This window comes from Ochotona curzoniae, unplaced genomic scaffold (assembly GCF_017591425.1).
Source record: "Ochotona curzoniae isolate NIBS_2020 unplaced genomic scaffold, NIBS_Ocur_1.0 scaffold_2587, whole genome shotgun sequence".
NCBI classification, from domain to species: Eukaryota; Metazoa; Chordata; class Mammalia; order Lagomorpha; family Ochotonidae; genus Ochotona; species Ochotona curzoniae.
Genome location: NW_024467096.1, coordinates 20,479,448 through 20,493,577, shown reverse-complemented (window position 1 = coordinate 20,493,577; position 14,130 = coordinate 20,479,448). Strand labels below are relative to the sequence as shown.

At 39.8% G+C, this 14,130-nt stretch overlaps 1 protein-coding gene across 3 annotated transcripts in view; it reads right to left on the bottom strand.

Moving 5' to 3' along the window:
- The window catches only part of PEX5L (peroxisomal biogenesis factor 5 like), a 212,528-nt gene extending 203,880 nt beyond the window's left edge, over nucleotides 1–8,648 (bottom strand). For all 3 annotated transcript variants that reach the window (XM_041002626.1, XM_041002620.1, XM_041002623.1), the window contains exon 1: nucleotides 8,315–8,648. In XM_041002626.1, the coding sequence (XP_040858560.1) occupies nucleotides 8,315–8,335 (21 nt within the window). In that variant the 5' untranslated portion in view covers nucleotides 8,336–8,648. The remainder of the gene's footprint in view (nucleotides 1–8,314) is intronic.
- Nucleotides 8,649–14,130: the final 5,482 nt, after the last annotated feature.

Genomic DNA, 14,130 nt, shown 5'->3' with positions numbered 1-14,130 from the left:
ATCTTAGTGGCTTATTATGATGCTTAGTTTTCTCTTAGATTTTTGGATGTAAATAAAATCAAAACAAAAGATAGAAGAATAATAGAAATAATATACTACAAAAAAGGCAGATTTGAATCCAACACAAGAACTTCAGAATAGCCAGTGTTGGACTGTCTGAGTAAGTCTCTTAACTTCTCTAAACCTCGGTGCTTGGTCTGTGAAGTCAGTTAAGTAAAGCTTTCCCAAGCAACTTTTTAAAAGTAAAGATTCTCTGATGTGAGACACTGAATGTTAAGGGGCAAGTGATTATTCTAAGTGGTTAAGATGCCATATGGGATGTGGATATTTTACATGGGAGTTCGTGACCATACTTCCGATCCCAGCTTCCTGCTAATGTGCTGTACCCTAGGAGGCAGTGAGTGAAGATGGCTTGAATGGATGGGTCCCTGACACCTGCGTGGGAGATCCAGGTGGCGTTGCTGGCTCCTGACTATGGTCTGGCCACATATTTAGAGTGATCCACTGGACGAGGGATCCCTCTGTCTGTCTCCATTTCTTTGCCTGTCAAATTAAGGAAAACATTTTAAAAGTTCAATCATTAGCATGATTGTTGGAGACCTAAAGAACTGTTAACCTAGACTAGTCAACACATTTGTATTTAAGACTGTTTTGGTGTAAGAACCAAAACAACTCCCAAATGATGCTGACAATCCAAGCAGCAGAACAATTTAGAGGACAATTTAGCATAAACAGGCTAACAGCTTTAGGCTATCAGAGAAGACATCTTCCCCAAAAGAGAAATAACCTCACACCACTTGGCACTGGCCAGATCTTGAGCGGTATGCCTGGTTTGGAGGGTCATACATCCATGGAGCCATTAAAACATCAGAAATGTCATAATGTGAAATAACTTCGTGAACTGGGCTGTTTTTCTTGCAGAAGAAAACATTTAAGGAGATACAGACATGACAGCTCTCCAAATATTTGATTTGTTTCATTTAGGTAGAACCTAATAGGCTTGCTGTGCATTTACCCAGAAGAAAAACGCACAACAAATTGAATGTCAATATAGGAAAAGATATTTCATTGAAAAACAATTGTGGTAGTCCAGTGCTCTTTGCAATTCCTCTTTCAAGCACCCTCTCACACCTCTGTGATGTCCAAAAGCCACCCAAGAGTCAAGGTTATTATTTTATTTATTGATTGATTGATTTTTGCTAGGGCATCTTTTCAATAGATTTTTACACTGTTTTCCATGCATTTGTCAGATCAATGCTTCTTAAATGTTAGTGTGCGTATAAATTAATGGGTACTTTGAAAAAAAGTTTAGTTTCTGCTGCAGGAGGTCAAGAATGGATCTAGAAGTCTGGATTCCCAACATGTTCCTAGGCATACACAGTAACCTGCTGAAATGTCCCATCCTTCAGCCATCAGAGCATACTGCCTGGGACCTACAGGTAAGTTATAGTTGCTGCTTATGTGAATAGAGATCAAGGGATGCTTTGTAGCTTTGGTGACCTCATTTTCTCATAATTTTAACTCTTTCTTCTATTTCCTTATGGAGGTTCTGCATTTTCTGAGCTACTATTTGTGTTCACTTTTCACCATGATATTGCCAGGACTCTGTCTGATGCCCACCCCTACACTGTCAGGGAACCAAGAAATAGTTCTTCAGGAAAGGCTGAATTTTAATTCTGGTAGCTCACTGTTTTGGTTAACTACAAACATTTGCTGTCGACAGGTGCACATTCACAAATTCACACTTACCTAGTGTTTAGGATCTTTTTCATGGTGCTTTCCAATGGGGCCTGTAAGGTGCACAGGGATAGCATGTTCTGCTCGGCTATTGGCTCTTCCATCACCCTAAGCCTCTTTCATTTCCATGCAGTAACCATCTTGCCAAACTGGCTGCAAGTGGTGTCTTATTGTCAGAGCCTTCAGGATGCTGTAGATGTGTACACACACACACACACACACACACACACACACACACACACACACACATTTATATTATATAAGATGTGTGTGTGTGAGGGCGAATGAGAGAGAGATTCCATCTACTGGCTCATTCCCCAAAGGCTGGGGGCTGGAAACTAATCACTTGAGTCCTCACCCCAGCCTCCCATGGTATGCATTAGCAGGGAGCTGGAATCAGTGTGGAACTTGATATCAAACCCAGGTGCTCTGAAATTGGATGCAGGCAGTTAATCACTAGGCCACATGTCCGCTCCTTAGGACATTTTTACTTCACTCTGATTCCATGTTTAACATCACGCTGTATGGAACAGCTCTGTCTCTTTCAAAAGCTGCAGCCCTCCAGATACTTATTTGGATGAAGTCACCAAAATCAGCGTTTTTTACATTCCAAAGCGAATATCTTCTGCTCTTTTAGTTATTACTCATTCGACATGGTTCTGCATTCTTCTACCATATCACTTGCACATGATATTTAAGGGGGCGTATGGCTGTGGGAATATTGTAACTGCCTAGGTAGGATTCTGGCATCACAACGGCATCAATCCTCTTGGAATGTCCATGATTCATAGATCACCATATGGTATTCTGTTTAGGACAGGGTGGAATGTGGCTACACCATGTCTCATTTTTGAGGTTTGTCTGGGTTTCCAGCACTATCTACACACAACCAGGGACTCAAAGGAGTTGTGTGTGCACAATCAGTGCAAACTCTCACACTCAGATCAGGTTTATCCCATTTCAGAGCTGCTGGCAGAGTTGTCTGCTGAGTGAAATGGTGGATTAACCATCTTTTCCTACCAAAATCAATTCATGATTTTTCATCTGTGCAGTCTCTACCGATGACTGTGTAAGAAAACAATGCAAATTATTTATGTAATGAAATCTCAAGTGCAGTGTGACACGGACTATTTATCTAATGAAATTTTAATAGGAGAAGTAGTACACTGGCTAATAGTAAAGATCATCCAAACATGACATTATAAGACAATATAGGCATATGTTATATTATACCTTTAACGCTAAACTATCAGCAATTGTATTGATCTTTAACCAGGAGGGCATTAGCTATCTTCCTATGATGATAAAAAAGACACTAGATAAGATACAATAACATTTTTAGTAGACTGGGAATAAATCTTCATTTGCTAAAAGGGATGCCTCCTGAAGCTGGGTAGAAGCAAGTGAGACAGGGTAAGGAAAGGAGTTTCTAAAAGAAATTTAACCCGAAGTGATGGCACTGTGGTGTGCACATCCATGGGTTACATACTCAAATTCAAAATGATTTTGTGTTATAGAATTCTGAAGTATAAAAAGCTGATGAATGTTTTAGAAACTTGCCTACTCTTTTTCTCTATCAGCATATTTGAAATTACATCATTTTTAAGTGTTCCACATGTTCAGATTAGTTATCCATCTTTTAAGGAAACAACAGACTGGAATGTGTCTTCACTTTTGGTATAGGAAATACATACTGGTAATTCTATAAACCTGTCAGTAAATTAATGCTAAGCTATACAACCTTTAAGCAGTTTTGGCTTATGTCTGTGTTGGAAATATGCGATTGCAATGAAAAGCATAACAAAGCAGCCTGCCAGATGTTGTAACTGAATGGTACATCACATCTCATTTCCAACATTGGCGGTGGTAATACTAGAGACTTAAGATTTCAAAATTAACAAGATCTATTTTAACTTCCTTTTTCATTACTTTAAAAGATGTTTCACAGACAAAGCAATCATATGGTAGAATTTTACTTTCTTGTTTTTATAAAGAATGTAAACCATAAATAAAAATCTACGAAACCCATGTTGTGTTTTTTTAAATTTAGTACGTGATGTGATCTGTTTGACAGTGTGGCTGGGAATGAAATTTTCAGGTTAAGTACGTATTCTGTAATATTATAGTATAACTGTTTTAATATATAAGCACTAACATACATAAATACGTAATATATAAGTACTAACAATACAATATCTATGCCAAACATGATTTGTACATATAGGATAGCAGAAAGTCTTGTCAAAGCTTCTTACTTAAGAATTTACATGTTTATTTAAAAAGCAGAGTTAGAGAGAGAGAGAGAGAGAAAGACAGATATGTAGAGAAGTAGGTAACTGGTAGGTATATCTTTCATCCTCTGGTTTACTCTCCACATGATCACAACAGTTAGGGCTGGGGCAGGCACTTGGAACTCCATCTGGAGGATCTCCCATGCAGGTAGGTGGTCAGGGCCTAAGTGCTGTCCTCCACTGTTTATCCAGACCCATTGGCAAGGAATTCATAAGAGGAGCAGGGGGGACTCAAATTATCATGTATGTAAGATGCTGGAGTCTCAGGCAGCAGCTTAATTCACTATGTCACAATGCTGGCCCCTATTTAAAATTTCTTTCATAATTGGTTTGACTGTACATTATTTTCCTTCAAGAGAGTTCTAGCTAACATTTCAGACAACAGATTCATTATACTAGTACTTCTATCATTACTCAGGGGGCACAGGGAAAGGCAGCAGTGGCCCTGGACCAAAAGAAAATGATGAATCCTGGCACTACTCATTCCTGGGAATGCCTCCCCCAACTCAAAACTAATCTCAGAGATTCTCATAGAGAATGCAAACACCACTGTGATGTGTGTGTGTGTGTGTGCATGTGTGTGTGTGTGTGTACAGGAGTGCATATGCGATGTAATGGTATAAGTTATATCTCTGTTAGCATTTGCAACATTTCCAAAGGATTAATAAGGAATTGCATAGGATAGAAAAGCGTGAAGGAAAATATGTATTTGTTAGAGATAAAATTGCTTTTAACAACTTTCATATCCATTATGACAAGTTGCTGTTAGCAACTATGAAAACAATGTTTTATACTCATTTATTGGTCTGGTTTCTTATATGTGTTGCGTGTAGTGAACCTGAGTGAATTCCAAGTGGACAGATCTAATGCATTAGCATAACTTATTTTACCAAAGCTGTTTCCCTTTGCGGAAATTTTAAGAAAAAATTACGCAAAGTCACAAATAAACACAAAGTCTGTTTGGAAAGCAAAACAAATACAATGACTGCTTTTTGGAGTTGTTAACAGCACAATTTTTGTCATTTAAGCTTATTTTAGTTTAGATCTTGTGAATGTAGGAGGTATGAAATAATCTTCAGACAGCTTAAAAAAAGTAAAAAAAAAAAAATTTGCCTGAAGCCCTATAGTAAAGAGTAGTTACAATTATAAATGGACTTTATTTGATTGCATTATGAAATTCTTTTTCTTTTACAATTATGGTGCACTCTCCATTAACAATAAAAAACTAACTTTAAAACTAAAATTTTATTTCTTTCTATTCATACCACTGAGAAATAAAAGTTTGCTTAAGAACTGATCAAGAGATATGTCACATTTTTCTTTAATAGGCTGTGTTAACTCATGACCATGTACTGAGCATACAGAGGTATTGGTGGGATTAAGGCTATAATTATGCTTGTGTAATAGCAAATTTTGTCAGAACTGATGATAACGTCTATTTCATCATTACAAGCAATTTTGGTCAAAAGAGGAAAAGGAGTAAATTTACTACAGTCTCTAAATAAATAACTGGGCTTTAGTTACCGATGTGACTAATTCCCTTTGGAAATAACCGGTGAGGTAGTTGGAAAACAAAGCAGTACAAGAGCTTTGCTTGTAAGAAATGTACCTGTGGCCTTTACCATGAAACCAAGAAACAAAGGAAGTTACTCCATCTGTAAGAGATGCCAATTTCTATCATCTGATGACCAAGCAGAGTGAGTCAAATGTGTCCTTCTAGAAGTTTATTGCTTCTAAAACGAATTCTTCCACAAAATACATGGATTGTCCATAAGTAGAAGAATTAATAGACTTTATGTGCAAAATCATTAAGTTGTAAAAACAAAACAAAGGCACCACAGGCCTTTTTAAATCAGACTATTTTAGAGGCTTCATGTGAACACACCCCTACTCCAGATTGCTTATTTACAAAGCACAAATATGTTAGGTGCAGAAAAGAGAAGAATTAGAAGGCATAGCAAATGATCTCAAACATTTTTTGCTTCACCCCCTTTTTTAAGGTATCAGCCAAATAGTATCATCTCCCAAGTAACTCCAAAGCTGCAGAAATGTTAGTAAATACGCTCATCTCTTGCTTACTTTACCAAATACGCATTTAAATTTTTATTCACAAATGTTTCGGAGTGTTTGGACCATGTTTCTTCTGGTCTGATTAGTCATGTACGTGTTGAAAATGATGCTGTCTTTGATGAGAAAACATGTTTTATCCAATCTAAACAGATCAACACAGTGGACATTTTGTCCACAGGCTAAATAATATGTTTTGGGAAAGAATTTGGAGTTTAACAATGTAAACAAACATGCACATTAGAAACCAAATCGCAATAGCTGTTTCTTTGTAGGGAGAGGGATTCCCACTCAGACGGTCACACCAAAGAATGTTTACTAAACATGCCAACTAAAGCCTTGGAAGCTCTATGTTTAACGTTAATGGTCAATAATATACAAAACATATATTGTGCTCTGAAAGCCTGACAAGCATATTGATTGGAGTCTTTATTTAGCAACATTTTCAAGTTAAGCTTGGCAGCAAAGATTTGTGAGTGTTACTGCAAGCATCCTATTTGTTGTTACAGCAGTGCAGAAGCAAAAAACATTAAGTTGGGTGCATATGCAGAGTTTGGTGTTCTGTCTCTTTTCTCAATATGAAATTTAGCCCCCAGACATTGTCTAGACAATTCGAATTTTCATAACAACTCTTGTGAAATATTCATAAAATTGAATTAAAATTGGTTTGGTGGTGCATAAATTTACCAGACTGTTTCCATTTTAGATTTACAATAACAGGTTTTTGAAGCAAGAAAAAAATATGTGTTCAAAGTTTTTATAAATGTCCCTATGTAATCAATGAACGTGCAGTTTTCTGAGAAGCTACTCTGATAAAACCCTTCCTGTGAAGAAACTGTTTCCAGCTAGTTACTAAATAATGTTAAAAAAATTAAGTGTACTCCTTTGATGAAACTGAAACATTAAACTTTAACAATAATCTTGTTAAATTTTCAGCCCTGTTTAAGTCCTTTTTTGCTACTAACGTTTCCAACTACTGTAGCTTTTACATGAATTGTGCAGGATTTTATGATATACATTTAAAATATCCTTCAGTCCCTAAGTATTGCCAGTTAAATGTGATATGTTTCAATCGATGATTTTCAAAACAGGATGGGAAGCACTTTTGGAATTCTGGAAGTGCTGATTCAGAATTCTAACAAAACTTAGGGGAAGATTACCATCTTTTACTTTAAAAACAAAAGAAACAGTAAAGAATAATCCAAAAGATTTTCTCCAAGACCTGGAAATTAAATAGTAGGTAATACTAAACCATGAATGCAACAACAAATGTATCTGTTTCCAGTTGCCATTAACGACACAGAAGCCACATCCCTTTCGTATTTACACATTACACTCCAGGGTGATGGTACCACATGTGTTGACTGCAGTTGATCATCTTGGGAATGTAAAGAAAGCCCAAACACCACACCACAGCGTTTAGAGCTCATTTCATATTTTACAGAAAGCCGAGCTCATGCTTGGTTTTTCTCCCAAAGCATAACCCTGCCTTTGTAAGGAAGGAGCAGCGATGTGAATGAGACCTGGAGCCAAGGTTAAAGAAATCTTGCCCAAGAGGTGAGTGTTTGCATGGGAAAGAAGCAGCAGCTCAGCTCAGAAGGGCATTGATAACACCCGGGAGGAAGCACCTCCCCTGAAAAACACTGGAACCCCTGGGACCTGTGTTTGAAAACCGTTCCTCCAACTCATCCTGTGACTATTAAGGCAAGCTAGCAAGTCCCATTCTCAGAGGGGGGAAGTGTAGCAAAAACTGTTAAAAAAAAAAAAAAAAAACAAGAACACGGCTCAAAATATCAGGAAAAGGCAAAGTGTTCTGTCAAAAAGACCTTTGCAAATAGGTAGAGGCAAAGCTCCGTCTCTCCAGTATTGTTTGCCCTTCAGCTGACATACATGCCCAGATGCATCAATAGGATTACGAAGAAACACACTCGACTGGGGGTTTCCTCTGCTGGGGCTCTCTGAGCATCTTTAAAGAAACAGGAGCAAGGAAGGCAGACACACCAAACTTCCCCAGTGCAAGTTCCCAGGACTGCCTCCCTCTCCTCCATCTCACCCTGCAAAGCCCGGCTAGTGTCACCAACAACAGTGGACAGAAATGCCATGGTCTTTGTGCACCACCTCACTTGTTGAGTTGTTGAAGGCAGCGCTTGACCGCTGTAACTTGCTGGCCCGCCTGGCTTTGAAGTTTGCCCCCTCCCCGCTCCCGGGCCATATCTTACCTGCATGTGTCCCTGGTACATTCTGCTTGGACTTGTTCAGCGCTCCCCGAGGCCGCCGGATGCTTCACCGGTGCTCAGCAGCGCACCCACAGAAGGAGAGGGCGGCGTGCCCGGCGGGTTTTCAGGGGGCCCGAGCCCCCGGGTGGCGGCAGGTGAGGGCGGCGGCGCCGGGCAGCGCTGCGGGCTGCTGGGAACTGTTCTCCGCTCCGGTGCTGAAAGCGGACACGCGGAGCGCGCGGTGGAGGAGGCTAGGAGCCCGGGCGGCCACGCTCTCTGCAGGCGCAGGTCCTGCTAGCCGAGCGCCTCTAAAACTCACTCCTCCTCGACCCAACTCCTCCTCGCTCCCTGCTAGGCTGCCTCATGTCTCTCTCCCCCTCTCGCTGTGAACCCCCTCCTCCTCCCGGCCCTGACGTGAGCACCCACACCAGCCGCCGCAGCCGCCGAGCGGAGTGCGCGCCGCCCAGCCCGCCGCGTCCCAGCCCCGAGGCCGCGCGGTCGGGCGCGCGCGCGCGCTCACGGTGGGCCCGAGGGCGGCCCTGGGTGGCGCGCACCCCCACCCCAACTCCACCCGGAGCGTGCCCGGCGATGCGCGCTCCCCGGATCCGACAGAGTCAGCGGACGATGGTCGTGCGGGTGGGGAAGGCTTGGCACGCGGCGTCCAAGTGCTGCGGTGCCACTTACGGGAACCCTCAGTGGGAAGAAAAGTCGGAGAGGCAAGGCATGGTCTGTAAGAGCCGTTCACATCTACAGGAGGCCGGCATTCCTCACGCACCCCTTGCACCGCGTTGGGGGTGAGGGAGGAGTCCAAAGAGTTTACTTCGGTTCTGATCCAGATCTCAAGTTACTTCTGTGTCTCTGTATTCAATAATGGCTTTGCCCACCCCACCTCTGTTCGTAACTGAGCCTTGTATTCAGAATTGCCACCCTCAGTGCCAAACGTTCTAACATGCTTTGTTTATGCCTTTAGCACTCATCGGCTAACATCCTGCACATTTTCTGTCTTTACTCTCTTTTTCTCCATCTACACAATATTATTTCCATTAGTTATGCATTTCGGAGGGGGCGTAATGGAACGCAGGTAGATTGTACGTTTTTGCACTGATGCAATCCAGCACAGTCCAATGCCTCCTGGCCTCCTGGCCCGGATTAAGCACCCAATGAAAAGTTGTTGAATGAATAGGCCTTTGCTACATGATATACAGATAGAGTGTATCTAATTGTCTTAAGTTGATGAGCTTGGGTAGCTTAATGTAGTCAGTAATTAAAATCTAAATATTGCTTGATGTGCTTTTCATAAACTTGCACAATGAAACGATATACTCCTTGGGATTATAAACAAGCATTTGTATAGTCACATAGGTACATCTTACAAAAAAGAAAGCAATGGAATAATGAATGTAGTAGAATGTTGATGACATTGGGAAGCAGGGGAAAGGGATGGGAAGATTTTTTATTTTACATAAAGATTAAATGTGAAGTTTTCAGATGTGATGTTGGGTGTTGATTTGCAGGATATTGTATTACAATTTCTACTCAACTAAATAAAGCAATTATACTGGGGGTGGCAAGAAGGGTGTAAAACAATTTAATTCATTGAATATCAAGTCCTAAAGCAACATGGCAAGCAAATATCACAATAAAATGGATGGTTCCAGGGAAGAGATGGTTCTCCTTACATTCCATTTGTTGTGACCTGTGGACTGGGCCTTTCATTCCTGTGGACTCCAGTTTCCTTAAGTTTAAACCTAACACGATAAACTCAACGTTTTGTCCTAAACGTGAAGACGTGTTTATAAGCATCATAAACCGAAATGCATCATCCAGTTTTTTGTTGTTGTTTTCTTTCTTTGTTTTTTTTTTTTTTTTCTGTCCTCTCCAGGACAGAAGCATTGATGAGGAGTCAACCAGTAGAGACGCTAGTTCCACATCACTTTCCTCCCGGATTCTATCCTGCTGGAAATGAGGCAGATACCTGTGCAATCTGCTTCCCAAGGTTGTTGAGACTGAATGCTTGCGAGGGAAGCTGTGAGTTGCAAAGCTTACAGACTTTTTTTCTCAGTCCAGAAATGAGGAGTGCTCCAGCACTGAACATTTTCAAAGCAGCTTGTTTGTTATAAAATACTAGCATGTTGGTGTAAAGACCTTGGAGAAATTCTCATGTTTTGACTTGAAGCTGGTTAAAATCTGTGAAGTAACAGTGAAGCCAAAACCTTCTAAAATATTATGTACTTATTATTATCTAATGACAGATTAAAGGAGACAACACCCATGAAAGTATTTGGACTAGCAGGGCAACTACTTTGAGTTAAAACTAGAATTCATTGTATCTTATTTTAAACCTAGTTAACTCATTTAGTTACCTTCTAATTCTTAAAATCTTGCCTCTTTGAAGACATACTTCCCCTCATTCATTCAATTAAAAAGTGAACTGAGGACTCGACACAGTAGCCTGGTGACTAAGGTTCTCGCCTTGCATGCCTGGGATCCCATATTGGCTCCAGTTTGTGTCTTTACTGCTCCAATTTCTATCCAGTTCCCTGTTTGTGGTCTGGGAGAGCAAGTGCAGGATGGCCCCAAACTTTGCAACTCTGCACCTGTGTGGGAGACCTAGAAGAAACTACCACTTCAGCTCAGCTTAGCTCTGGCTGGAAGATCTTTCTCTCTGTTTCTGCTCTCTCTGCATACCTGACTTTCCAATAAAAATAAATAAATCTTAAAACATTTAAGTTAAACTGGGGCATATTAAAAGTTTTACAAAGCTGAACAAATAGCTATTCATGAGTCAGGTAGCAGCAGAGTAAACGCAGTCGGGAGCTGTGCCTGAAGTAGTTGAAGGGAAAGCTTTTATAGGGTGATTATAGAAGAAGGAAGGAATTATCTGATCCCTTGTACCAATGTCTTATTTGAACCATTCCGATGGAAGGTCTATGTGCAGTTAGACTTTTGCTTTTTAATTGGTTACGTTTGCATTTTCTTTCTCAGAATATGACTGTTAGGTGGAGTTAGGTGTTGATTTGCTTGTATAGGTTCCTAGGATTCTGAAACTGTCTGAGTTTAATTGCTTTAATCATTCATTCATTCACTCACATTTTTTGGGAATTTAGTATATGGAAGTGCTTTGCTAAGTGACAAAATACCCCGATGAACGAGGCCGATGTAACCTCTGTCTCCATGGAATCCACTGTTTGGCATCTGACAGGAGCACATTTTACATCCGCAAAAGATAAATCTATTTGGATTGCATCTCACCAGTTATTGTTAATTACACACCCTTCGGTTCTGAACTTTAATCCTGTCTGTGGTACTGATGCATACTCCAAAAACAGTAAGTATCAGCTTTGTGAACAAAGTCACTTGGCTGATTATCTGTTCTAGGGTTAGTAACTTGACATCATTGACTCAGAGAACTATCCAATAATTTATACATCTCACTCTAATCTAGACTTAGCTCAAGGAATTTGGTGTTTGAGTGCAAAAATAAATTCACATTAGAATAGAAATAAAAAAGGATACACTAAAGTAAAATGGATAGATGTGAGCTGTATTCTGGTGAATCCTAAGCTTTTTGTGATACATGAAAGAAAAAGCTGGATTGTAATATGATTATACGGATAGCAACCCTTTTTGCAAATTAGATTTCTCTAACAACTCTTGAAAACAACATATAACTTTTTTTAATACCCCTATTACTGCAGTAATGGTAGAAAAACATCTTTTGTATAATCTTTGTCCGCTCCCTTTCCCACAGGGAAGCATTCCTGTAAAGTGGTAGGAGGCAGGAAAACGAACGAAAGATGTAAAAGTTGGGTAATGCTGTGGTTAATTTGGAGCAAAGGCAAGTGGCAGCAGCTATATGTCTGCTTCTTTGATGCCAGAAATATTTGAATAAAAAGAGAAATGTCAGCCAATCATCTATTTTATTTGCCCTTTCACTGGATTTTTTGTTAATAATTTGAACCACATAAAAACAACTTTGAAGATGAATATGCACTACGGAAGTAAAAGTTACTAATGACTGTAAAAAAAACTCCATACCTGTGCAGGTTTGATTATATACATGTTTATATCTCACTGGCAGTAAGGTGGTCATCACAGAACTGACCAGTGACTGAATTGTGATTGCAAAGCTAACCACAGAATAACTCATATTAACACATGTATTATTTAGAAAATAAATATAGTCTATTTTATTTCTTATATATTGTTGTTTGGCTGTCTAGAGTGGATATGGCAATGGTACAGGTATGTAGCAGCAAAGACATGCTTGGTAAGCCTGCGTGCCTTACGGAGTGTCTCAGCTCAAGTCTCTACTCCATTGCTGATTCTAGCTTCCTGTTAACACATACCATTGAAGACTGCAGATGACAGCTTAACTAGCTGGGTTTCTGCCACTGGAGTGGCAGACCTGGATTGAATTAGCAGCTCCTGGCTTCATCCTGGCCCAACCCCGGCTGTTAATGGACATTTTAGAGTGAACTAGAATATGGGAGCTCTCTATCTCTTTCTTCTACTTCCTTTCAAATATGTAAACTAAATAAATAAATGAAAAACATTTAGAATGGACACATTTTAATTCCAGATTGCAAATCATTAAAATAAGTTCTCGCTATAGTTAAAGACCCTTGTAACTTACATTTGTGTCTCCTGAGAGCTTGTTACACATCCACTCTCTTGGGCCTCCTCTACTTCCTTGCTGATCTATCTACTGAATCAGAATCTCCTTTTTGACAGATCCTCAGATCTGAGTGGTGTAATCATCTAGATTTATTCATTCATGGAAAGTTATAGCAAACTACTTTATGCTTTTGCAATGTTAGCACCTAGACAACCACATTGTCAGGAGAATAGCACAACACACCCGGTCCACTGTTCTTGAGTTGCCTGTGAACCTGACATAAAATAACAGAACACCAAGATTTCTTGCAGTAATGTGCTAATGCCACTGCAATTTTAATCACTATGATAAAATTAAGGAGTGGGGAGGTAGCAGTAGAATCAATTTTGTGTTGACAAAATTAAATTTTGCTTTTGCTTATTAGCAAGTGAGTCCTCCCGCTTACTAAATGAATATTGAAAAATCAAGATTTATTAAATCCCTGAAAAAGCTGAGCAATAATGATAAGGTTAGTGTTCTTGTGGACTTAAGAAAATCAGAAATAATAGTCTTTTGGTGATTCAACTGTTTTTTTTTTTTTAATAATCTGTGCAATTCAAACTCTGCTGCTGAAAGAGGGTGTGGGAGAGAATAAAAGTCAAAATAACTGTAGACCCAAATTAAAGTGACTAATTGGCTTGTATTGTTCAGTCAGAGGGAGGAACATTTTGTTAAAGTTTGCTTGCTTGCCCTTTTTGTCTCATTGGCACAATGAATGGGATTAACTGGTGTTCAGAATGTTATATCTGGAAAGAATGTGGAAGCCCACACATCAGACCCCAGGATGCCAGGGAGGGGGATGTGAATGAAGAAAAATGCCATGTATTCTAGTGACTAGGAGGTGGCAGCAATGTTCCTCCAACTGAACAAACAAGCTTGGTGCTTCAGAACTGGGCCTCCCAGTAAACCAATTTATGAAATTATACTAAAAATAATTAGCTTTTATTTATCCTTTTTCAGTGTTCTTTCAGCAACCTGATATTGCTTTTAATATTAAGTGTGCTTTATAGAGTTTCTTTGCCCTGATGAGAAAATATTTGCAAGCAGAATTTCTCATTTTCAATTCTTCTTTTAGACTCGTAGCACTGCATTCTGACACAGATTTCCTAAACCCCTTACCAACCCTGATGTTCCATAGATATCAAACACGCAGAAACTCAGG